The sequence below is a fragment of the Enoplosus armatus genome, chromosome 16 (genome assembly GCF_043641665.1).
Source record: "Enoplosus armatus isolate fEnoArm2 chromosome 16, fEnoArm2.hap1, whole genome shotgun sequence".
In the NCBI taxonomy this organism is placed as follows: domain Eukaryota; kingdom Metazoa; phylum Chordata; class Actinopteri; order Centrarchiformes; family Enoplosidae; genus Enoplosus; species Enoplosus armatus.
This window is the reverse complement of record NC_092195.1, coordinates 48,808-76,459: the sequence shown is the minus strand read 5'-3', so window position 1 is coordinate 76,459 and position 27,652 is coordinate 48,808. Positions and strand designations below refer to the sequence as shown.

The window sequence follows — 27,652 nt, the reverse complement described above, 5'->3', positions numbered from 1 at the left end:
GGCCACAAACTTAACGGTTCCCTTAAATAATTGACCAACTAATCACCTCTGCCTCAGTTGTGCTGCAATGGCAGCAGCAGTGCACTTTGACCTCTAAAATGTGTTAACATGGTATATGTGTGTGTGTGTGTACAGGAAGGATTTGTTAAAAGAACGTCCAGTAATGTGTGTAATGGTCAAAAAAGCTATCTTAGTCTTACAAAAGACATTTTCTGTTTGTTTTCTTGCAGTGTCATGTGAAGTTATTATGAAATGAAAAACTTGTAATACAAGCATTGTACATAAATAAACAATTAATCTCATACGCGAGTTATTGAAGTTATCGTTTGAGAATGTTTGCCTTGAAGTACATACTGAACATTGTATACATGTATGTTTACAGTCATGCTTATAGTTTATGTATACATGTGCATATCTCATATATTCAAGAATGGATTAATAGGTCCCATCATTTGTAATGTTATGCTGATGTAAGGTGACGTGGATAAATGTGAGTTGTCTTGCATTTTGTGTTGTATTTTTGTGAAATTTAGATTTTCTTTTAGGCATCTAATCATCTAATAAAATAAGATTAAAACAAGTTTTCTTTGGCTCATCAAATATGTCATATATGGCTTATTCATGACATTTGTGTATGACTGAATGGGAGGTATTGTCGATGCTGTAGGTTGCCAGGCTGCAGAAAAACCTCTATCTGTCTAGAATAATTTTGGTAATCAACCATGTCTGAATACAGTTGATTAGATGCCATTTTAGTTTTTAAGTGAAGGATTGGTTTGTTAATTATGAACCTTTCGCGTGTATATATAATTAACAATTCAAATTGTAATTACAGTTTAGTGACTTGAGCAACAAGGTCTGGCAACCCGGTTGGAGGAGGCATCGTTGTGAGCCATAGACTGTTTAAAGCATATTGGGTTAAGTTAAAGGGATCTGATGAGGAACAACCTGCAACAAATGTGCTGTGTGGTTGTTGGGAATATTCACAACAACGTAAAGGACTTGGTTGGAATATTGATACAGTAGCAGTCGAATATGGTTTAAATGGGTTAGATTATGGGCTAAATATTGTGTGGGGTAATTTTCATCCCAATGTGGACTTGCCACTTGTGGAGCAGAAAAGAGAATGGACTGAAAGGAATGTGGATAACATTGGATATCAGAATCAGATTCAGAATCAGAAATACTTTATTGATCCCCAGGGGGAAATTGTACAGTACCGGTGCTCCCATTCAAGAGTAGAAAGCAGCATAAATTAGAAATGAAAGTATGTAAAAAATATAAAAATGAGAAATAGAAAATAAAAATATACACATTTACAATATTTTCAAATATGAAAAATAAAAGTAAAAAATATATACAATAGCAATGTATATGTATGTATGTGTATATATATATATATATATATATATATATATATATACATATGTACAGTGCATCCGGAAAGTATTCACGGCGCTTCACTTTTTCCACATTTTGTTATGTTACACCCTTATTCCAAAATGGATTAAATTAATTTTTTTCCTCAAAATTCTACACACAACACCCCATAATGACAATGTGAAAAAAGTTTTTTTGAAATTTTTGCAAATTTATTAAAAATAAAAAACTAAGAAATCACATGTACATAAGTATTCACAGCCTTTGCCATGAAGCTCAAAATTGAGCTCAGGTGCATCCTGTTTCCACTGATCATCCTTGAGATGTTTCTGCAGCTTAATTGGAGTCCACCTGTGGTAAATTCAGTTGATTGGACATGATTTGGAAAGGCACACACCTGTCTATATAAGGTCCCACAGTTGACAGTGCATGTCAGAGCACAAACCAAGCATGAAGTCAAAGGAATTGTCTGTAGACCTCCGAGACAGGATTGTCTCGAGGCACAAATCTGGGGAAGGTTACAGAAAAATTTCTGCTGCTTTGAAGGTCCCAATGAGCACAGTGGCCTCCATCATCCGTAAGTGGAAGAAGTTCGGAACCACCAGGACTCTTCCTAGAGCTGGCCGGCCATCTAAACTGAGTAATCGGGGGAGAAGGGCCTTAGTCAGGGAGGTGACCAAGAACCTGATGGTCACTCTGTCAGAGCTCCAGAGTTCCTCTGTGGAGAGAGGAGAACCTTCCAGAAGGACAACCATCTCTGCAGCAATCCACCAATCAGGCCTGTATGGTAGAGTGGCCAGACGGAAGCCACTCCTTAGTAAAAGGCACATAGCAGCCCACCTGGAGTTTGCCAAAAGGCACCTGAAGGACTCTCAGACCATGAGAAACAAAATTCTCTGGTCTGATGAGACAAAGATTGAACTCTTTGGTGTGAATGCCAGGCGTCACGTTTGGAGGAAACCAGGCACCGCTCATCACCAGGCCAATACCATCCCTACAGTGAAGCATGGTGGTGGCAGCATCATGCTGTGGGGATGTTTTTCAGCGGCAGGAACTGGGAGACTAGTCAGGATAGAGGGAAAGATGAATGCAGCAAAGTACAGAGACATCCTGGATGAAAACCTGCTCCAGAGCGCTCTTGACCTCAGACTGGGGCGACGGTTTATCTTTCAGCAGGACAACGACCCTAAGCACACAGCCAAGATATCAAAGGAGTGGCTTCAGGACAACTCTGTGAATGTCCTTGAGTGGCCCAGCCAGAGCCCAGACTTGAATCCGATTGAACATCTCTGGAGAGATCTGAAAATGGCTGTGCACCGACGCTTCCCATCCAACCTGATGGAGCTTGAGAGGTGCTGCAAAGAGGAATGGGTGAAACTGCCCAAAGATAGGTGTGCCAAGCTTGTGGCATCATATTCAAAAAGACTTGAGGCTGTAATTGCTGCCAAAGGTGCATCAACAAAGTATTGAGCAAAGGCTGTGAATACTTATGTACATGTGATTTCTCAGGTTTTTTATTTTTAATAAATTTGCAAAAATCTCAAATAAACTTTTTTCACGTTGTCATTATGGGGTGTTGTGTGTAGAATTTTGAGGAAAAAAATGAATTTAATCCATTTTGGTATAAGGCTGCAACATAACAAAATGTGGAAAAAGTGAAGCGCTGTGAATACTTTCCGGATGCACTGTATGTATTGCACTATTGTGTTTGACCATATATGTATTGCACTGACATTTAAGAATAAGTAATAGTGAGGTAGTATATGTAGAAGCAGGTCCAGATTTCCAGTCTGTTTCTTCTGAGTGTCTGACACTCTGAGGGAGGAGTTGAACAGTTTGATGGCCACAGGCAGGAATGATTTCCTGTGGCGCTCAGTTGTATATTTGGACTCTGGATCACTGTTACACCACAGTCATTAACGCTTTTCACGCCGTCACCCGCGCTGCATTGGGACACTCTGACCATGACATAGTCCACCTGATTCCTGCATACAGGCAGAAATTAAAACTTTCTAAGTCTGTTGCGAGAACTTCGAAGAAGTGGACCAGTGAAGCTGCAGAGGACCTGAAGGCGTGTTTGGACTGTACTGACTGGGATGTTTTCAGGACTGCTACCAACAGTCTGGATGAGTACACAGAGGTTGTGACTTCATATATCAGCTTCTGTGAGGACTGCTGCGTACCAACTCGGACCAGGGTGAGTTATAACAACGACAAACCCTGGTTCACAGAAAGACTGCGACAGCTGAGGTTGGAAAAGGAAGAGGCGTTTAAGAGTGGCAACAGAGCAGAGTTTAAGGAAGCCAAGTACAAGTTTAGCAAGGCGGTGAGGGAAGCTAAACGACTGTACTCAGAGAGACTACAAGACCAGTTCTCCTCCAACGACTCTGCTTCTGTGTGGAGGGGGCTCAGACAGATCACCAACTACAAGCCAAGAGCCTCTTCAACACCTCACTGGAGACATGCCACGTGCCAGCCTGCTTCAAGGCCTCCACCATCATCTCCGTCCCCAAAAAACCAGGGCCCACAGGATTAAATGACTACACACCCGTCGCCCTGACCTCTGTGGTCATGAAATCATTTGAACGCCTGGTTTTGTCCCACCTCAAATCCATCACCGACCCTCTGCTGGACCCCCTGCAGTTCGCCTACAGAGCCAACAGGTCTGTAGACGACGCCGTCAACTTGGCCCTACACTTCATCCTCCAGCACCTGGACTCCGCAGGATCCTATGCCAGGATCCTGTTCGTGGACTTCAGCTCTGCCTTCAACACGATCGTCCCGGCTCTTCTTCAGGACAAGCTCTCCCAGCTGAACGTGCCTGACCCCACCTGCAGGTGGATCACAGATTTCCTGTCTGACAGGAAGCAGCACGTGAAGCTGGGGAAACACGTCTCAGACTCGCGGACGATCAGCATCGGCTCCCCTCAAGGCTGTGTTCTTTCTCCTCTACTCTTCTCCCTGTACACCAACAGCTGCACCTCCAGTCACCAGTCCGTCAAGCTCCGTCAAGCTCCTGAGGGAGCTGAACATCATCTCTTCAGGACCTGTACTCCTCCAGGACCCTGAGGAGAGCAGGGAAGATCGCTGCTGACCCCTCCCACCCTGGACACCATCTGTTCGACCCCCTCCCCTCTGGCAGGAGGCTGCGGTCCATCAAGACCAAAACCTCCCACCACAAAAACAGTTTCTTCCCCTCTGCAGTCAACCTGACGAACTTACATTGACCCCCCCCCGAACACAAACACAAGTTATACGTTATATTAACGTACATCACCCCTGTCCCCCCTGCGTTACATTAACGCACCCACCCCCTACTGGACACTTTATTTTGGTCACTACACTGTTTGTTATTTATCTTATCTTATTTTTATTTTACCTTTTATATTCTACATATTTGTTGTCAAAACAATAGCACCTTCAGACCACGGCAAATTCCTTGTAATGTATGTTACTTAGTAATAAACAGTTTCTGATTCTGATATGCATCTTGTCACGACTGAGCAAGGCAAAAAATGAACCCACACACACGACTCAAACAAAGTACAAATATATAATAAAGAGTATTTATTTATAACAAAATATGAAGCTTGACAAAGCAAGAGATATCTACAAAGTTAACAACAGAAAATCACTCCCAAAAAGTGGAGGAACAAAACTAGGAAAAACAAGACAGTAAAGTGAACAAATTAACAAGAACACTGAAACAACTCACACAGGGACTAACAGGAAATCTTGACATGGAATTACCGCTGGTTATCATGGCACTGAGGACAAGACAAACTGCCACAAGACAAAGGGAGACGCAGACTATTTAAACATGAGGTGAGTGAACACAGGTGGAAACAATCAGGGGGACTGACAATCACAAAGGCGGGAAACACGAGGGCAGGAAGTAAAATGTTCTGAAACGAGAGGGCACACAATACTACAAAATAAAACAGGAAATGACAAGACAACATGACTAAATGAGACAAAAACGGTAACTTAACGTAAATGACGAGACATGACACATCCTGCCAAAAGTGTTTTAACAGAATGCTGGGAACATAATGAGACAAAAGTTTTGGGTGGATTGGTGATGCAAAGGCCATCAATTACAGTACAGCCCCACAGTTTCAATTTCTTCCATTCTTCCCTGGTTGTTCTCCTTGCCAAGTATAGACCTCAATATACAGCAGCAATTGAAGGACAAGTCAAAGCAACTTTCAGTATGCCGCAAAGTTTGATCAGCATTTTTCAGACTCTGTGTTCATATTCACAGATGGCTCCAAAGATCCTGTTACAGGGTGTGCAGGTGCAGCAGCTTATATCCGAGTGACTGAATCATATATTAGGAAAAGAGTGTCAGACCACTTGTCAGTATACCTCAGAGCTATTGGCAATATTATTGGCCTTGCAGTGGATAGAAGAGAAGGAAATAAATAACACTGTTATTGCATCTGACAGCTTTGCAGCACTAACAAGCATGAGATCTGGCAGATCATCATTTAGGACAGATATTCTTAATGAAATATTTCTTTTCAATTCAATTCAATTCAATTTTATTTATATAGCGCCAAATCACAACAAAAGTCATCTCATGACACTTTACAAATAGAGCAGGTCTAGACCGACTCTTTATAATGTTATTACAGGAAGACTTCCGGATGTGCTTTGCCGTGTGAAGACGTGTGTGCGGAGGCTCCGTGTAAAAGTAGTCAAAAATATTAATATCGCCATATTTGTATCATTTTGGGGGGGCTGGACGAATAAGATTCTGTTTTGGGAGTGAACGAGTGCGTTCTCAGTGCAGTTTACGACCGAAAATGACCTCCAGATCGACTCGAACGGGCGGAGAAAAGCCGCCGGTGGTTAGCAACTTGACCTCCTCGGCTAGCAAGGGTGATATTAGCCTAACACGTGCCGACGACATGCCTCAGTGGGCTAAGGATATGATGTCCGAGATTAAAAACGGCAACGTTGAGAATACGAAATACAGGGAGGAGACAAAGACCGAGATCGTGAGGTGCAAAGAAGAAGTAGAGAAAGGAAGGAAAGAGACGAAGGCCGAGATGGAAAAATGGGCTAGGAGCGTGGAAGAGAATGCTAAAGCTCAGTTTGAGTTGCTACGTGGGGAGGTGAGGCTGATTAGCGATCATACTAGCAGTTTGGCTAATAGGATGGACGAACGGAAAAAAGAGGTGGATGAAATATTGAATGGTCAGTCTGACAGCATAACCAACATTGAGACAAAACTGAAAGAAATGGAGAAGGAGGTACTGAAGCTGAGGGGACGGAGTGAAGACCTCGAGGCACGATCACGACGCAACAACATACGTGTCGTGGGGGTAAGAGAAGGGGCCGAGACGGGCAAAAAGCCGTCAGACTTTATGGCGGGCTTGCTGAAAGACAAGTTGGGACTAGCAGTAACACCGACGCTTGATCGAGCACACCGGACACTCGGCGCGAGACGAGACGGGAACGGAGTTCCGCCGAGAGCGTTCGTCGTGAGATGTCACTACTTTACAGAGAAAGAGGAGATAATGAAGAAGGCGAGAGAAATGGAGAGAACACCGGAGGGTCGGAGCGGACAGATTCACATCTTCCCGGACTACACCCAGGAGGTAAACAGTAAGAGAGCAGCCTTCAAAGAAGCAAGAAGCCTCCTGCGGGCCTGCACGGGGATCAGATATGGGCTGCGTTACCCGGCAACCCTGGTGATTACGCCAGAAGGAGGGCAAACGAAAATCTTCGAGAGCCCAAAAGACGCCGTGGATTACATCAAGAAGAAACTGAACCCTGGGTGAAGCATATAGACTGGTTTCAGCTTGGCTAAGTAGAAATGTACACATGCTTACACTGTTGAAATGGGATGACTACTGCAAGCAGGATTTTGTTGACTAGATTTGACAATATTGACAAAGAAATATTTGTTTCAGTGTGTATTTAAGTGGGGATATGCACATGCACTCACATATATTGCTGGGTGTATGTATATATATATATTTTTTTTTTTCTTTGTATATAGATATATAATTCTCATCCCATCCTAGGAGCTACGGTTGCCCTGTCATATTATTGTTTTGTCTTATTCAAGGTTTAAGAATTGATTTTTCCCCCTTGGCTATTGTTGCCTACTGCCTATGGTATTGCCTTTTATTTCTATTTTTAATATTTTACATTATTTAGGATCTTGCTCTTGAGAGCTCCCTCTGTTTGTTTTTCCCATGAGGTGATTAAGTCAAAGGGGTGATGTTATACTTTTAAGGTTAGGGGGTGATATACACGGAGCCGCACACGGTAGGCTTGGTGTGTAGGAGGATGATGGACCGGTTGGCCACGAGAGAGCTCGTTAAAGAGCACTGTGTTAGCGTTCATATATGTAATGTGTTATGTGTTAGCTGTGTCTGTGTGTGTGACACCCCCCCCTCCCTCCCCAGACCCTCTCCTTTTAACCTTTTTGTTTTTGCTGCCAAATCTTCAAGGTGTGATCCGGAAAGTGGGTATCATAGGGGTGCAATGGTGATTCCGGGCTGCGGACTCCTGACATGGCACCAAACATGGATGCGAGCAGAATGGACACAAAATTGATGAGCTGGAACGTAAGGGCGATCAATAAGCCGGCTAAACGGAGTAAGATATTTTCGCATTTGAGAGACCAGGGAGCGGAGATAGTTTACTTACAGGAGACGCATTTGTTGAACAAGGACCACCTCAAGCTTTGTAGGGGGGGATTCAATCAGATTTATCACTCAAATTTCAATAGTAAGAGTCGAGGAGTGGCCATCCTTATACACAGGAATGTACAATTCGTAGAAACAACTACTATAAAAGATAAACATGGTCGATATGTTATTGTGGTTGGAAAATTATTCAATATGCCAGTGGTGTTGGCAAACATATACGCACCCAATTGGGATAATGTTCAATTTTTTAAGGACTTATTCTCATTACTGCCTAATTTGGACGCTCATAATCTGATTCTAGGGGGAGACCTAAACTGTGTCCTAGACTCAACCTTGGACCGCTCTAGCCCAACATCCAATGTATTAAGTAAATCAGCACAATGCATTAACTCTTTTTGTAAAGCATATGGTGTGTTTGATCCATGGAGATTCATAAACCCAACCTCCAGACAGTACTCCTTTTACTCCCCACCACATCAAACATATACTAGAATTGACTATTTCTTATTAGATAATAAACTGACTTCTATAGTAACAGATGTAGAATACACTGGTATAGTAATATCTGATCACAGCCCGGTCATGTTGAAACTTCACTTTCCTGAGAATACGCCACCTCAGAGAATGTGGCGCCTTAATAGCAGGCTATTGGCAGATGATGATTTTACAAAATTCATAAACTCGCAAATAGTCTTTTTCTTAGAACTTAATGATACCCCTGATATAAGTAATGGCACTCTGTGGGAATCCTTAAAAGCTTATTTACGAGGACAAATAATTTCATACAGTGCTGGTGAAAGGAAGAGAAAGATGAAACGTACCACGGAATTAATAAAAGCAATAAAAGAAGTTGACCTGGCAAATTCTATGACTCCCTCTGAGGAGCTACATAGAAAGCGGATTTTGCTCCAAACTGAATATGATGTCTTGATAAGTCAATGTGAGGAGGATCTATATCTTAGGTCAAGACAGGATCTCTATGAGCATGGTGAGCGTGCGGGTAAGCTCCTGAGCTACCAGTTGAAGCAATCAGCAGCTGCTGGCAGGATAGTACAGATAGGAGATAACCTGGGAAACAAAATTATAGATCAGAAGGGTATTAACGACCAATTTAAATCTTTTTATAAGGATCTGTATACTTCAGAAACAGATGACAAGGAACGAGTGAAAATTTTTTTTGAAAATCTGGAAATACCATCCCTAGATGACGCAGATAGGGATAGATTAGAGGGACCCATGACGGCTAGGGAGATAGAGAATGCGATTCGGAATATGAAGACAGGCAAAGCGCCGGGCCCTGATGGGTTCCCAAGTGAGTTTTATAAAACATTCGCTTCTAAACTGATACCCCTGCTTTGTGGAGTATATAGGGAGGTCCTTGATAAAAAAGCTTTGCCTCAAACAATGTCACAGGCTTTGATCTCTGTACTCCTTAAGAAAAATAAAGACCCACTTAAATGTGAATCATACCGCCCAGTGAGTCTACTTGGCTGTGATTATAAGATATTGGCCAAAATATTGGCGGCTAGGATTGAGCTTGTTATAAGTAAAATAATTCATCCTGACCAGACAGGGTTTGTTGCTGGTAGACAACTTTCCAGTAATCTCCGTCGCTTGTTTAATGTGATATACACTGCTGAAGATAACATTGAGCCTGAGATTGTGATCTCCCTGGATGCCCACAAAGCCTTTGATAGAATAGAGTATTTCTATCTGTTCACGGCCCTCGAGAGATTCGGATTCGGTCCTAAATTTCGCTCGTGGATTGAGATAATTTATGCGAACCCCCAGGCTATGGTAAGAACAAACAATATAATATCTGAACCTTTTCCTCTGTTTCGGGGGACAAGGCAGGGTTGCCCCTTGTCGCCCATGCTCTTTGATGTGGCAATTGAGCCCCTCGCAATAATGCTGAGGCATGCTGCTGAGCTCGGGGGAATACACAGGGGCACGCAAATTCATAAGTTGTCTTTATACGCTGATGACCTCCTCCTCTTCCTGTCGAATCCTGTCACGAACATCCCGGTAGCTCTTGGTATTATCGAAGACTATGGGAGGGTGTCGGGTTATAAAATTAACCTGGGAAAAAGTGTCCTTTTCCCAATTAATAAACAGGCGAGGAAACTTTCATTCCAGGCCTATCCCTTTACAACAAATAAGGATAAGTTTACCTATTTAGGTATCAATGTAACAAGGAGGTATAAAGATTTATTTAATCATAATTTTAAAGTAACATTGGATACGGCAAAATTAGATATGGAAAGGTGGTCATCCCTCCCCCTATCATTAGCAGGGAAGATAAATTCTGTTAAAATGAACATAATGCCACGGTTCCTCTATTTATTCCAGACGGTACCAATTTTCATACCGAAGTCATTTTTTAAAGAACTGAATAAATGTACATCCACCTTTATCTGGGAAAAAAAAGTCCCCCGGATAAGAAGGGAGTTCCTTGAGAGACAGAGGGAAGAGGGAGGCCTGGCCCTACCAAATTATATGCACTATTATTGGGCTGCTAATATACATAAGGTGTTGTTTTGGGTCTCAAAGTTGGATGACGATGAAACTCCAGTGTGGGTACATATGGAAAGATATGCATCTAGCCCGGTGTCCCTATGCTCCCTGGTCTGCGCTCCTCTGCCCTTAAGCAAACACCTTTACACAAACAACCCTGTTGTATGTGACTCTATCAAAATCTGGGTCCAATTCAGAACACATTTTAAAAATAGAAACGCCCTCCTGTCTGCTCCCGTCTATGGCAATCACTTATTCTCCCCGGCCCTTGGGGGAACAGCATTTAGGGAATGGTATAGAGCTGGGGTGGAATGCGTCAAAAATCTTTTTAAAGGTGGTGTTTTCATGTCTGCTGCTCAGTTGGAGAAGGAATATGGAATCCCCTCAAAGACGAATTACTTAAGATATTTTCAGGTTCGAGATTTTGTGAAAAAGACATTCGCCTCATCCCTTGAGTTGCCGCGGAGTGGATGGATAGATGGGCTGCTAGACATGAATCCAACTCTTAAAGGGACGGTTTCCACGCTCTATGTGAGCATCCAGAAGGTGGCTTCCCCATCCCTTGATATCTTACAAAGGAAGTGGGAGGAAGAGTTAGAATTGGACATATCAGATGTTGACTGGAGACGGGCAGTGGAACTAATACACTCTTCTTCTGTATGTGTTAGACATGGATTGATACAGTTTAAGGTCTTACACAGACTTCATTTCTCAAGGGACAAACTGGCAAGAATGTATCAGGGGGCTGATCCGACTTGCCCTAGATGTAAACAGGTGCCAGCCAATATAGGTCATATGTTCTGGTCCTGTCCCAAGCTGAAAGAGTTCTGGGCCAGAATTTTTAGAACTTTCTCGTCAATCTATAACAAAGATATAGAGCCCGGCCCTCTGACAGCCATCTTTGGTGTGACACCAAGGGAAGCGCCACTAACAATCTCTCAAAGGAAAACAATAGCATTCTCTTCATTGCTGGCTAGGAGATTGATCCTACTTAACTGGATAAAGGCGACACCGCCATCCCATAAACGATGGGTAGAAGAGGTGATGGCACACCTTAAATTAGAACATATTAGATTCACCTTGCAGGGCAACACTAAGAAGTACTCTACGGTCTGGCAGCCTTTTATTTCCTACTTTGAACATGAGTTCTAATTAGCCCCAACATAGATGGCAGCTTTTGACCCCCCCCCCCTCCTTCCCTTCCCTTCCCACATGGGTGATGGGTATGTCTGATGTCTGATATTAGTATGGTATGTCTTGTTACTGTTTTGTCTGTGGTTTAGACCTGTATTTGAGATGTATGTTTTGAGTCCTGCTGTCTTTTTTTTATTTTATTTTATTTTATTTTTTTTATTTTATTTATTTATTTTTTTTGAATGGGATGTTTGTTGTTTGAACAGAAAATTCAATAAAAACACTTTGATAATAATAATAATATAATGTTATTACAGAGACCCAACAGTTCCCACCATGAGCAAGCACTTTGGCGACAATGGCAAGGAAAAACTTCCTTTTAAGAGGCAGAAACCTCAAGCAGAACCAGACTCTAGGTGGGCGGTCATCTGCTTTGACCGGTTGGGTTTGAGAAAGAGAGAGAGAGGGAGAGAGAGAGAGACATAGAGAGGGAGGGAGAAAGAGAGAGGGGGAGAGACAGACAGACAGACAGAAAGAGACAGAGAGAGAGATAGACATAAAGACACAGATAGACAGACCGACAGACGGACTAGCAGTAGAAATAGCAGCTATAATTATAATAATAATGGAAATATGACTGATGATAGTAGTTACAGCTGTAATAATAGCTGTAATAATAGCACAGTAGATCAAAATGATTATCTGATATTAGCTTGTTTACTAATACAGCTTTAGATGACAGAGATCTGATATTTAACAGTCCACACTTAATTTTCCTATTGTTTTGTCCTATAGCAGTGGTGGTCTTAATTTTTATTAGGTTTTTATTAATGACTGCTCTCCTGTTTAATTTTGATTGAATTAATTTAAGTGGTCGGGGGGGAGACACAGTCATTATGGGGTTTTGGGTGGGTAACTGCTCTAATGGAAGCGCAGAGAAGCGTGTAGGACTGCGACTCTGCATCCTGGTCTGGACTCTGGGTTGTCACGGTTTTGGTTCACTAATAAAGTCGGTCAGATTTCTAGATATGAGAGCCGCTCCATCCAAAGTGGGATGAATGCCGTCTCTCCTCATCAGACCAGGTCTCCTCCAGAAAGTCCGCCAATTATCTACGAAGCCCACATCGTTTGCTGGACACCACCTCGACAGCCAGCGGTTGAATGATGACATGCGGCTAAACATGTCATCACTGGTCAAATTGGGAAGGGGCCCAGAGAAAACTACGGAGTCCGACATAGTTTTTGCAAACGAACACACCGACTCCACGTTAATTTTAGTGACCTCCGATTGGCGTAACCGGGAGTCATTACCGCCGACGTGAATAACAATCTTACTGTATTTACGCTTATCCATGCATGCTAACAAGTACAACCTCATAGCCGTTAGCATGACTGTAGCCCGGTCTTGCTAAAACATCCTGTTTCCTTTCATATTAGATATCCAGAAATGTATTGATTGCTGACTTGTGCACTGTCAAGAAATCATCATGTACTGAGAATGTCTTTTGCAGCAAAACACTTTGATATTCTATGTGTCATTGTTATTTCTCCTCAGGTTGTATTCCATGGCCATGTTTTGAGTTGCTAGGAGAAGGAGACCCTAAAATCTGTCAGCACTATGTCCAAGCACCAAATGATGTGAAGATTGAGTTTGTACATGAGCCAAACCCCAAATATGACACAATGGTTGTCTCCTGGAAGCCCTGTTACTATGGTATGTTGATACAGATTGACAACGAAATACTCTCATCCTATATTCTAAAGCCAATTTCTGTATGCGGTTGTGATAAGGATACATAGCATGTCTTTAAATTGGGGCGAAAGTCATACAGTTGTTTGGTCAGTTTTTAAGACTGTAGCCAGTTTTGAAATTAAAATACCATGTCAGGCAGGAGTTACGTCCCCCAAATAATTTGTCATATCAGGGTTTGACATAAAGAAGATTTACTTCAGGTGACATACAGTGAATTATTTTTGAAAGGCGAAAATTATGCCTTGCATTATGAGAATGCTTCTAAGTACAGGTATGAGAGACAGCTCGTTGAATTATTCCAGGCTTTGACAGGTGACAGTATAACAGACTTTCTTGTTAAAAGTTTAATTGAGCATGCACTGAACTGGTGTAACACAAGCAGCACACACATGCATTTGACTTTGGAGTTTGTATGCAACTTAGATGATAGCTTGCCGAGTCCGTGACACTGACTTCACGCTGTCCTTTTGTGTTTGCTGCAGGCATCGCCTTCCTGCGAGGCTTTCAGGTGTCCCTCCAGGCTTTGGGAGGGTCTGGTGTTGCCTGTCAGCTCTTTCTCTTCCACCGTAACCTCTCCATCCCGGCTTCACATGCTCAAAGGGTAGGAAGGGCCCCGCTCGCTTTGGTCTGTGCTTCTTTTTCTGCCTAGAATGCCACTTTTAACGCAAATTCTTGTTAAAAGCAGTTCTCAACAACAAACAACTAAGCAATACTTTGAATATAAATACATTTACATTTTGATTACAGATTATTTCATCAGGGAGTGGATCTTAAATCTTTCCCACCCCAAAGACCAAAGACTTTCCCCTGGGAAGACACACCAGCAGCCAGTATCTTTTAGCTTCTGGACATACTCTCACATTATGACCTGGTGTTTATGAAATTATGTTATATTTTGGGTGGGATAACAGTGACATCATCCTTCAGAAAAACTGAAAATATGCCCTTATGATTTTATCAAGCTCATCAAGATCATTCAAAAGCTGTAATTATCACACGAGAGGCAACGTCACAGGAAGTCTGTTATTTAGCCTTTTGTTATGAGAATGTCCTGAAGGACTATGACACCATACACCATTGGACATGCTCACAACGGTGGGAACTCCACATGCATACATTTAAACCACATTAACACTTAATCCAATGAAAGGAACACACATTACTGTGTTTGACTTGGTAAACGATGAAAACGGTGAGGTTTCTAATAACCCTTATTTTGATAACTATAGGTTGTATGGGGCTGATTTTGTTTTTGAAACAAATCATTTTTGCTCAACCCTGTGTACACAACTCATCTGTCTAATTTTATATGTAATCTGCCAGTTTCAAAGAAGAGATATTTGCGTCACTATGTCCCACGACGATGCATTTTATGTCTGACATATTAGAAACAGATTAGTGCAATTTGCCCATTACTAGGCAACAAGTTGCTATCCACCTGCTTCATTTCGGTTTCTGTAATCAGAATCAGAATCAGAATCAGAAACTGTTTATTGCCAAGTAACATACATTACAAGGAATTTGCTGTGGTCTGAAGGTGCTATTGTTTTGATAACAAATAAGTAGAATATAAAAGCTAAAATAAGAATAAGAATAAAAATAAAAATAAAAAATAAGATAAGATAAATAACAACAGTGCAGTGACCAGAATAAAGTAAAGTGTCCAGATAAAGTGTCCAGTAGGGGGTGGGTGCGTTAATGTAACGCAGTGGGGACAGGGGTGATGTACGTTAATATAACGTATATTGTGTTAATTGTTTTACATGTAAAAACTATGTCCTATAGCATCCCTGGCTGAATGATGGTCTAACTCTTCACAAAACCTTTATAGATGACACACAGTGCTGTAGCTCCAAAACTGTGGGAACCATGAAGGTTGAAAAGCACTATATATGTGAGACCATTTGAGTCCATTTACTTTAACATCCTGATGGAATATGTCACAATAGCTTTACAATTTTCCTTGGATTATATGCTTTAGATTGAAAATGAATTAGCATTACTATCATTTATACTCAAATACCACTTTTTAACCCTTTTAACTCAACTTAATGACAATCTCTAATGGAGTCCTATAGGTGAGCATTTGAACTCACCTATAGAATATGTATATGAAATATGTATTCGCATAAAGCATTGGAAAATAGCACAAATCACACATGAAATGCAGCTTTAATCTAGCATTACTTCACTAAAGCATGCTTCACCTTACATACAAGCTTTATAATTTAACTAACAGAACCAATAATAACACAGCTTTAAGAACAGACTCATGAAATCAACAGATTATTTAAGTATTCTGGACCATACCAAAGGTCATTAACACATCCATACATGTCCTTGAGGCGTCATCATACAATAAAGAAAAGTGTGAAATTGTTAAAGTGTAGCGTTAAACCAACAAGTGACTTTTAAGAACTGCAATGCATAAACACCATATTGTTGCCTATGAAAGACAGGGATCATGTTTTAAAAAACGTGATATCTATTTAATGGTAAATGTTTCATGAAAGAACCACAAGTTAGTACCAGAGCTACAGGCTGCAATGACCACTCTGTACTAGTATTCTGGTACTCTGGGAGGCAAATCTGACCATAACCAAGTCCAAGTCTCATATCCAAATCTGCATATGCTCAAATCAAATCATCCTACAAAAAAGTAAGTAAAAAGTTCAAATTCAATCAAAAACACACAACGTCACATCACATAAAATGGCAACTCGACTCAACAATTCTTTGGGGAAAGTGTTGATAAACATATGTCAGCTGGGATTGGCTGTAGCCCCCCTGTGACTCTCAAGGATAAGTGGGTATAGCAAATAGATGGATGAATATATATAATATATAACAGCAATATATATGAGACTTTGTATGAGAAAGCCGTTCTATTTAACCACTAATAAAGAATATGTCAAAAACTCTTATCTCAGCTTATCAGATAAGTGTGCAGTGTGTTTGAAGTCATAATTGCCACTGAATTCTGCAGGTGTACAAGTCAGACCCTTTCCCCGGCCTCTCCCTTGGGTCCCAGTATGCTGTTACCGTCATGGCTCTGCCAGTGCCTGAGGAGTGGGAGAGGTTCTACCACAGCAAGATCTTTTCCACACGCTGTAAGACTACTTTAAGCTCTAGACTAGATATTATCTCATAAAGCACACACACACACACACACACACAGTTTCAGTGAACTTTGTGGTTGCTTCAGGGTAACCTTCAAAATCTAAATCCCTCCTTCTCTTGGCTTATTTACTGTACATATAATGACATCTCCTGCTCTGTCCCCAGAAAGCTCTCTGCTCTCTAAACTTTGCCCTTTTCATCATATATCTTTCAGTAAGACTATTGTCAAAACAATGGTGAATTTATAGTAATATGCGCTGGTTTTGCAGCATGTGCAGAGAAGAACGGTCTTGAGCAGTGCAAAAAAGGTGAGAATTTCTCATAGTTCCCAAATAAAGTCTGGTATAACAATAAATGTTTTCCTTCTTCGGTAATGCTTCAATTTACAGGTCCACAAATTTCATGGAAAGTAGGTGATAATTAGCAAGTTACGTATTTGAAATTTCTTTGAAATTATCCCCAAATTACCCCTAAATGTGTCCAAAATTACTGCAAAATTATTTAAGAATTATATTGTGCTCTTTCCTAATAAGCAGTTGCGGTTCGATTTTTCACAAAAGTTAAACTTGCTGAAAATCTATCAATCCATGAATAAATGCTGCAGCTCTTCAATAACCAAGAAATTCCTGCGTTTTGCTTCCCAGCTGTTGGGTAAAAGTGAAGGGGGTTAGCCCTGAAGTCGATCTGCCCAGGAGGAAAACAAAGTCTTCCCTGTGCTACCGACAAGGGTCTGGAAGCTAGCACAGGAGCTTTGGCCCTGCAGGAGGAGAAGGTTTTCAAGTCCGGGGTGGGGGGACCCAGTGGGGGAGTGGCGCCGGAATGGGCACCAGAACCGGAGACAGATGAGATGGCAACGGAACAGGGTTTAGCTAGTAGGAACTATCTAGATATCAGTTAACTTCGTATTACTTTCCTTGAAATGTATGTATGCATGTAATTATCACCTACTTATCATGAAATTTGCGGACCTGTAAAATGAAGCGTTACCGTTTCTTCTTATGATCAGCTTGACATCATGTCAATATTTTATGGTCTGGTTGTAGACTGGTATCCCAAATATATTGAGGTCCAACATGAAGGGACTGCCATCATAGTGACCTTTAACCTGGCTCCCCCGAACCTGGGCATCAGAAGCTACTTCTCACTGTGTTACGCAAACGGCATAATGAAATACACAGACATAACACCTGTGAGTTGTTTCAACTTCTGCAGCTTTATATTTTGCCAATGCCTTGCTTCTATTATGTGTATTACGGAACTATTTGATAATTAAGTGAACTGAATACTTGTATTTAATTTCCTTAGAATTCCACCAACAACAAAACTCATCACAGCTATCAGCTGAATGGCCTTCAAGAAGGAACCAATTACACTTGTGAGGTAAAATAAAAGTGGATTATAACTATTCTATCCTTAACACTGATTGCATAATATATAAAACTACAACTGTTTTCAACCTAATCTCAGGGGCTTTGTGTTTAATAAATTATATTGAAATACCAGTCTCAAAAAATATGTATTATATGGACTATCTATATATTTTATGCATTAATTTTCAACCATCGGCATTTAGCATTTAGCCAGATATTTCCCCTCAAGAGCTGGTGGAGAGCAAAACAGAGATAAAAGGAGAGTGAATATTGGACTTGCATTCATCATCACAACCCCAAATTAATGCTAATGTTGCTCCATGTCTTCTGGATAAATAGGCTGTTAGCCAACACAGTCGATATATCAACTTTATAAGGTGATGTGTCAGTGTTTTGTTTACAGCTTGTTGCGCTGCCCCCAAGTGGCCCCCAAAAGAAGTTTATTTTGTCAATCTACAAGGTCAAGAATGAACTGTCATGCTCAACATTTCTTGTTTCACAGATTGCAGCTAACGAAGTGGATGCAGTGAGGAAAACATTCAGTGTTCAAGTCATGCACATTCAAAAAGGTGGGGGAGGTTGTTTTATTGCTGCTGATCCACACAATCACTATGCATCATAGTAGGTGCTATGCAAACCTCTCTTTTCATTTTGTTGTGGAGATATAAGTGATATAATATTTAAGTGTCTGTTGGACCATGAATACAGTCTGTGTATATTTAATACATGTGTGATCAATCCCATCAGTCTTTCATCCCTTTAAGTAATACTTTGGAATTTGGGGAAATATTCTTATTATGCTTCCAGTCTTTATGCTAAACTAAAATAATCTACTCCCAGCTCTAGCTCCATAATTAGCACACAGGCATGACAGTGGTATCAATCATCTCATTTTAACTCTCGGCAGTAATTAGTAACGCATTTTCCAAAATGTCAAACTACTTCTTTAAGGTCTGTCACTGAATTATCATGTAATCACAACTCCCCACTCCTCAGAAGGTGCCTTGCAACTCTCTGTCACTCTCTCCTGGGCTTTGATGCTTCCACTGGGCCTGGCTGTGGTAGCCATACTTGTAGTCTTACTGGCTGCTCTCACCAGGAGGAGGCCCAAGCTGCAGATGAAGAAACTTGACATAAAACCAGGTGCGAAGACAAACCAAATACTTCATGTAAAATCACTGCTTGCATTTCATGAAAGCTAATCAAAATAAGTCATGATAATAATCCATTTTACACCATTTGACAGAGAACCTTTCTTGTACCTCTGTTCTGTCTTTTCCATTACTGGCATGATGTGAAATACAACCAGATTTCTTATTTTCATCCATTCAGATGTTATCAAGCAGCATCAAGAAAGCGGGACTCAGGAGGAAGTGATGGCATTGCCCAGAAACAGGCTGACCCCTCCTCGTCTTCTGATTTGCTACAGCAGTTATGATGGGCCCGCTCATGTCAAAGCTGTCATGCAGTTAGGGGCCTTCATACAACAACACATGGCCACTCAGGTAGTGGACATGACATGTCGTGGCTCTAATGCCTTTTCCTACAGGTGTGCTGATTCAGTGGAATCGGACAGGCAGAAACAAATTATGAATACATCCATCCATTCATTTTCTACTGCTTATCCGGGGCCGGGCACGCGGTGGCAGCAGGCTAACCAAGGTGGTCCAGACATCCCTCTCCCTAGCAATGTTTTCTAGGGAGATCTCGAGGCGTTCCCAGGCCAGATGAGATATGTAATCCCTCCAACGTGTTCTGGGTCTAACCCGGGGTCTCCTACCAGTTGGACATGTCCAGAAATCCTCCAAAGGAAGGCGCTCAGGATTCATCCTGATCAGATGCCCGAACCACCTCAACTGGCTCCTTTCGATGCAAAGGAGCAGCGGCTCTACTCCGAGCTCCCTTCGGATCCCTTTTGAGGTCCTCCCCCTATCTCTAAGGCTGACCCCAGCCACCTTGATGAGGAAACTCATTTCGGTCGCTTGTATACCCAATCTCATTCTTTCGGTCCTTACCCAAAGCTCATGACCATAGCTAGGGGTTGGAAGGTAGATCGAGTGGTAAATCAAAAGCTTTGCCTTCCGGCTTAGCTCCCTCTTCACCACAACAGTTCAATACAACACCTGCATTAGTGCTGACACCGCATCAATCCGCTGGTCGATCTCACGCTCTATTTTACTCTCACTTGTGAACAAGACCCCGAGATACTTGAACTCCCTGCTTGAGGCAGTAACTCAGATTGCTCAGGCAGGGAGCAATCCACCTTTTTCCAGGAGAGAACCATGTCCTCGGACTTGGAGATGCTGACTCTCATCACGACCACTTTGCACTCGGCTGCAAACCGCCCCAGTGCATGCTGTGGGTCACAATCTGATGAAGCCAACAGAGCCACATCATCTGCAGAGAGCAGAGAAGCAATTCTGAAGTCCCCAAACCAAACACTCTCCTCTCCCGGCTGTGCCTTGAGATCCTGTCCATGAATATCACAAACAGAATCTGTGACAAGGGACACCCATCGAAAACGTATTTGACTTTTGTGCAGAATATACAGATACAGCTTGCACTATATATATATATATATACAGTATATATATATATATATATACACATATACATATAAGGACCAGGTGGCTTGTAGCAACGGCCCCGATGACCCCATACTCCCACAGTACCCCTCACAGGACCCCCCGGGGACACGGTCATAAGCCTTCTCCAAGTCCACAAAACACATGTAGACTGGATGGGAAACCCCACCCCCCACCCCAGTAAGCCCCCAAGGGTCCACTGTCCACAAGGCTAGGACGGAAATACAAAAAAGGATAACTGTCATCTTACAAAGCTAATTATTATATTGACAATTTCTGTGTTTCAATCTTTTCTTTAATATGAAATAGGGGTGTGTAAAATGTGTTATTAGAACACTTTGTCGTGACAGTGTTCTCCTTTGTTCTTCCCAGGTGTGCTTGGACCTGTGGGACTCTCTGAGCGTGGCTGAGGAGGGCAGTATGGCCTGGCACTGCCGTCAGATCCGGGAGAGCGACTTTATCTTGGTGATCTGTTCTTGGGGCTTCAATCGCAGACCTAAGCCAGAGCCAGAGGGTGACAACAAAGATGAGGCAGACAGAGGGCTGGACTTTGGGTCCAACGCCTTCAGCTCTGATGTAGCCATCAGACTTGTCGGAGAGGAGGTGGGACGAGCCAAAGCCAGGGGCCAGGACATGTCCAAATACATGGCGGCCATTTTTGAGTACTCTGAGGAAACAGACATTCCCACTGAGCTGAGGCTGGTATCTCACTACACGCTGACAAGTGACTTACCGCTGCTCTTCTCCCACCTCCATGGAGTGGCTCTGCATAGGCCGGGGGGTTACCTGAAGATAAACTACATCTCAGAGGAGGGCTTTTCTAAGTCACCAGCCGGAGCAGCTCTGCAGTTAGCAATCTACGAGGCTGGGATGGCAATGAGGGCAAAAAGGTATCACTCTGTGGAGGGAGGGAACTAAACACTAAAAAAAGCAATCCAATACGCCCTAACTTAATGGTGGTCCTCAGCCCAGTATAGGAGAATAGTTGGCTTACATAGCCAGACCTATCTCCACACTTCGGAGAAAGGTCTAGCTCAACCCATTATCATTCTGGGACAGGAGAAAAAAACGCTCTGGCTTGTTTGTATTTCTTTAAACCAATCACAATCGTCTTGGACAGCGCTAAGCCCAGGATGCAGTGACTGTGCCCTTGCAAAACGGTAACACGCAGACTGAAATAGTTGGCCAATGGCAGTCTTATCCCAACAGCCTACATCCGGTGAGTCAGACTACCTGAAGATAGACACTGATGATGGCCACAAACTTAACGGTTCCCTTAAATAATTGACCAACTAATCACCTCTGCCTCAGTTGTGCTGCAATGGCAGCAGCAGTGCACTTTGACCTCTAAAATGTGTTAACATGGTATATGTGTGTGTGTGTGTACAGGAAGGATTTGTTAAAAGAACGTCCAGTAATGTGTGTAATGGTCAAAAAAGCTATCTTAGTCTTACAAAAGACATTTTCTGTTTGTTTTCTTGCAGTGTCATGTGAAGTTATTATGAAATGAAAAACTTGTAATACAAGCATTGTACATAAATAAACAATTAATCTCATACGCGAGTTATTGAAGTTATCGTTTGAGAATGTTTGCCTTGAAGTACATACTGAACATTGTATACATGTATGTTTACAGTCATGCTTATAGTTTATGTATACATGTGCATATCTCATATATTCAAGAATGGATTAATAGGTCCCATCATTTGTAATGTTATGCTGATGTAAGGTGACGTGGATAAATGTGAGTTGTCTTGCATTTTGTGTTGTATTTTTGTGAAATTTAGATTTTCTTTTATGCATCTAATCATCTAATAAAATAAGATTAAAACAAGTTTTCTTTGGCTCATCAAATATGTCATATATGGCTTATTCATGACATTTGTGTATGACTGAATGGGAGGTATTGTCGATGCTGTAGGTTGCCAGGCTGCAGAAAAACCTCTATCTGTCTAGAATAATTTTGGTAATCAACCATGTCTGAATACAGTTGATTAGATGCCATTTTAGTTTTTAAGTGAAGGATTGGTTTGTTAATTATGAACCTTTCGCGTGTATATATAATTAACAATTCAAATTGTAATTACAGTTTAGTGACTTGAGCAACAAGGTCTGGCAACCCGGTTGGAGGAGGCATCGTTGTGAGCCATAGACTGTTTAAAGCATATTGGGTTAAGTTAAAGGGATCTGATGAGGAACAACCTGCAACAAATGTGCTGTGTGGTTGTTGGGAATATTCACAACAACGTAAAGGACTTGGTTGGAATATTGATACAGTAGCAGTCGAATATGGTTTAAATGGGTTAGATTATGGGCTAAATATTGTGTGGGGTAATTTTCATCCCAATGTGGACTTGCCACTTGTGGAGCAGAAAAGAGAATGGACTGAAAGGAATGTGGATAACATTGGATATCAGAATCAGATTCAGAATCAGAAATACTTTATTGATCCCCAGGGGGAAATTGTACAGTACCGGTGCTCCCATTCAAGAGTAGAAAGCAGCATAAATTAGAAATGAAAGTATGTAAAAAATATAAAAATGAGAAATAGAAAATAAAAATATACACATTTACAATATTTTCAAATATGAAAAATAAAAGTAAAAAATATATACAATAGCAATGTATATGTATGTATGTGTATATATATATATATATATATATATATATATATATACATATGTACAGTGCATCCGGAAAGTATTCACGGCGCTTCACTTTTTCCACATTTTGTTATGTTACACCCTTATTCCAAAATGGATTAAATTAATTTTTTTCCTCAAAATTCTACACACAACACCCCATAATGACAATGTGAAAAAAGTTTTTTTGAAATTTTTGCAAATTTATTAAAAATAAAAAACTAAGAAATCACATGTACATAAGTATTCACAGCCTTTGCCATGAAGCTCAAAATTGAGCTCAGGTGCATCCTGTTTCCACTGATCATCCTTGAGATGTTTCTGCAGCTTAATTGGAGTCCACCTGTGGTAAATTCAGTTGATTGGACATGATTTGGAAAGGCACACACCTGTCTATATAAGGTCCCACAGTTGACAGTGCATGTCAGAGCACAAACCAAGCATGAAGTCAAAGGAATTGTCTGTAGACCTCCGAGACAGGATTGTCTCGAGGCACAAATCTGGGGAAGGTTACAGAAAAATTTCTGCTGCTTTGAAGGTCCCAATGAGCACAGTGGCCTCCATCATCCGTAAGTGGAAGAAGTTCGGAACCACCAGGACTCTTCCTAGAGCTGGCCGGCCATCTAAACTGAGTAATCGGGGGAGAAGGGCCTTAGTCAGGGAGGTGACCAAGAACCTGATGGTCACTCTGTCAGAGCTCCAGAGTTCCTCTGTGGAGAGAGGAGAACCTTCCAGAAGGACAACCATCTCTGCAGCAATCCACCAATCAGGCCTGTATGGTAGAGTGGCCAGACGGAAGCCACTCCTTAGTAAAAGGCACATAGCAGCCCACCTGGAGTTTGCCAAAAGGCACCTGAAGGACTCTCAGACCATGAGAAACAAAATTCTCTGGTCTGATGAGACAAAGATTGAACTCTTTGGTGTGAATGCCAGGCGTCACGTTTGGAGGAAACCAGGCACCGCTCATCACCAGGCCAATACCATCCCTACAGTGAAGCATGGTGGTGGCAGCATCATGCTGTGGGGATGTTTTTCAGCGGCAGGAACTGGGAGACTAGTCAGGATAGAGGGAAAGATGAATGCAGCAAAGTACAGAGACATCCTGGATGAAAACCTGCTCCAGAGCGCTCTTGACCTCAGACTGGGGCGACGGTTTATCTTTCAGCAGGACAACGACCCTAAGCACACAGCCAAGATATCAAAGGAGTGGCTTCAGGACAACTCTGTGAATGTCCTTGAGTGGCCCAGCCAGAGCCCAGACTTGAATCCGATTGAACATCTCTGGAGAGATCTGAAAATGGCTGTGCACCGACGCTTCCCATCCAACCTGATGGAGCTTGAGAGGTGCTGCAAAGAGGAATGGGTGAAACTGCCCAAAGATAGGTGTGCCAAGCTTGTGGCATCATATTCAAAAAGACTTGAGGCTGTAATTGCTGCCAAAGGTGCATCAACAAAGTATTGAGCAAAGGCTGTGAATACTTATGTACATGTGATTTCTCAGGTTTTTTATTTTTAATAAATTTGCAAAAATCTCAAATAAACTTTTTTCACGTTGTCATTATGGGGTGTTGTGTGTAGAATTTTGAGGAAAAAAATGAATTTAATCCATTTTGGTATAAGGCTGCAACATAACAAAATGTGGAAAAAGTGAAGCGCTGTGAATACTTTCCGGATGCACTGTATGTATTGCACTATTGTGTTTGACCATATATGTATTGCACTGACATTTAAGAATAAGTAATAGTGAGGTAGTATATGTAGAAGCAGGTCCAGATTTCCAGTCTGTTTCTTCTGAGTGTCTGACACTCTGAGGGAGGAGTTGAACAGTTTGATGGCCACAGGCAGGAATGATTTCCTGTGGCGCTCAGTTGTATATTTGGACTCTGGATCACTGTTACACCACAGTCATTAACGCTTTTCACGCCGTCACCCGCGCTGCATTGGGACACTCTGACCATGACATAGTCCACCTGATTCCTGCATACAGGCAGAAATTAAAACTTTCTAAGTCTGTTGCGAGAACTTCGAAGAAGTGGACCAGTGAAGCTGCAGAGGACCTGAAGGCGTGTTTGGACTGTACTGACTGGGATGTTTTCAGGACTGCTACCAACAGTCTGGATGAGTACACAGAGGTTGTGACTTCATATATCAGCTTCTGTGAGGACTGCTGCGTACCAACTCGGACCAGGGTGAGTTATAACAACGACAAACCCTGGTTCACAGAAAGACTGCGACAGCTGAGGTTGGAAAAGGAAGAGGCGTTTAAGAGTGGCAACAGAGCAGAGTTTAAGGAAGCCAAGTACAAGTTTAGCAAGGCGGTGAGGGAAGCTAAACGACTGTACTCAGAGAGACTACAAGACCAGTTCTCCTCCAACGACTCTGCTTCTGTGTGGAGGGGGCTCAGACAGATCACCAACTACAAGCCAAGAGCCTCTTCAACACCTCACTGGAGACATGCCACGTGCCAGCCTGCTTCAAGGCCTCCACCATCATCTCCGTCCCCAAAAAACCAGGGCCCACAGGATTAAATGACTACACACCCGTCGCCCTGACCTCTGTGGTCATGAAATCATTTGAACGCCTGGTTTTGTCCCACCTCAAATCCATCACCGACCCTCTGCTGGACCCCCTGCAGTTCGCCTACAGAGCCAACAGGTCTGTAGACGACGCCGTCAACTTGGCCCTACACTTCATCCTCCAGCACCTGGACTCCGCAGGATCCTATGCCAGGATCCTGTTCGTGGACTTCAGCTCTGCCTTCAACACGATCGTCCCGGCTCTTCTTCAGGACAAGCTCTCCCAGCTGAACGTGCCTGACCCCACCTGCAGGTGGATCACAGATTTCCTGTCTGACAGGAAGCAGCACGTGAAGCTGGGGAAACACGTCTCAGACTCGCGGACGATCAGCATCGGCTCCCCTCAAGGCTGTGTTCTTTCTCCTCTACTCTTCTCCCTGTACACCAACAGCTGCACCTCCAGTCACCAGTCCGTCAAGCTCCGTCAAGCTCCTGAGGGAGCTGAACATCATCTCTTCAGGACCTGTACTCCTCCAGGACCCTGAGGAGAGCAGGGAAGATCGCTGCTGACCCCTCCCACCCTGGACACCATCTGTTCGACCCCCTCCCCTCTGGCAGGAGGCTGCGGTCCATCAAGACCAAAACCTCCCACCACAAAAACAGTTTCTTCCCCTCTGCAGTCAACCTGACGAACTTACATTGACCCCCCCCCGAACACAAACACAAGTTATACGTTATATTAACGTACATCACCCCTGTCCCCCCTGCGTTACATTAACGCACCCACCCCCTACTGGACACTTTATTTTGGTCACTACACTGTTTGTTATTTATCTTATCTTATTTTTATTTTACCTTTTATATTCTACATATTTGTTGTCAAAACAATAGCACCTTCAGACCACGGCAAATTCCTTGTAATGTATGTTACTTAGTAATAAACAGTTTCTGATTCTGATATGCATCTTGTCACGACTGAGCAAGGCAAAAAATGAACCCACACACACGACTCAAACAAAGTACAAATATATAATAAAGAGTATTTATTTATAACAAAATATGAAGCTTGACAAAGCAAGAGATATCTACAAAGTTAACAACAGAAAATCACTCCCAAAAAGTGGAGGAACAAAACTAGGAAAAACAAGACAGTAAAGTGAACAAATTAACAAGAACACTGAAACAACTCACACAGGGACTAACAGGAAATCTTGACATGGAATTACCGCTGGTTATCATGGCACTGAGGACAAGACAAACTGCCACAAGACAAAGGGAGACGCAGACTATTTAAACATGAGGTGAGTGAACACAGGTGGAAACAATCAGGGGGACTGACAATCACAAAGGCGGGAAACACGAGGGCAGGAAGTAAAATGTTCTGAAACGAGAGGGCACACAATACTACAAAATAAAACAGGAAATGACAAGACAACATGACTAAACGAGACAAAAACGGTAACTTAACGTAAATGACGAGACATGACACATCCTGCCAAAAGTGTTTTAACAGAATGCTGGGAACATAATGAGACAAAAGTTTTGGGTGGATTGGTGATGCAAAGGCCATCAATTACAGTACAGCCCCACAGTTTCAATTTCTTCCATTCTTCCCTGGTTGTTCTCCTTGCCAAGTATAGACCTCAATATACAGCAGCAATTGAAGGACAAGTCAAAGCAACTTTCAGTATGCCGCAAAGTTTGATCAGCATTTTTCAGACTCTGTGTTCATATTCACAGATGGCTCCAAAGATCCTGTTACAGGGTGTGCAGGTGCAGCAGCTTATATCCGAGTGACTGAATCATATATTAGGAAAAGAGTGTCAGACCACTTGTCAGTATATACCTCAGAGCTATTGGCAATATTATTGGCCTTGCAGTGGATAGAAGAGAAGGAAATAAATAACACTGTTATTGCATCTGACAGCTTTGCAGCACTAACAAGCATGAGATCTGGCAGATCATCATTT

The 27,652-nt window shown here is 42.2% G+C and overlaps 1 protein-coding gene across 1 annotated transcript; it reads left to right on the top strand.

Moving 5' to 3' along the window:
• The first annotated feature begins 6,752 nt into the window (after positions 1–6,752).
• LOC139299196 (interleukin-17 receptor D-like) lies at positions 6,753–21,778 on the top strand. The gene is made up of 11 exons (XM_070922098.1): positions 6,753–6,993; positions 13,252–13,410; positions 13,932–14,050; positions 16,436–16,559; positions 16,839–16,877; positions 17,613–17,758; positions 17,875–17,949; positions 18,442–18,508; positions 18,936–19,082; positions 19,272–19,444; positions 20,897–21,778. The coding sequence occupies exons 1-11, from the start codon at positions 6,753–6,755 to the stop codon at positions 21,440–21,442; spliced, it is 1,836 nt and encodes a 611-aa protein (XP_070778199.1). The 3' UTR covers positions 21,443–21,778.
• The last annotated feature ends 5,874 nt before the right edge of the window (positions 21,779–27,652 follow it).

Coding starts and splice junctions, on each gene's coding strand:
- LOC139299196 (XM_070922098.1), top strand. CDS start 6,753: ATGGCGGGCTTGCTGAAAGACAAGTTGGGACTAGCAGTAACACCGACG. Junction 17,950..18,441: donor GAACCAATTACACTTGTGAG/GTAAAATAAAAG, acceptor CTTGTTTCACAG/ATTGCAGCTAACGAAGTGGA. Junction 18,509..18,935: donor AGTCATGCACATTCAAAAAG/GTGGGGGAGGTT, acceptor CCCACTCCTCAG/AAGGTGCCTTGCAACTCTCT.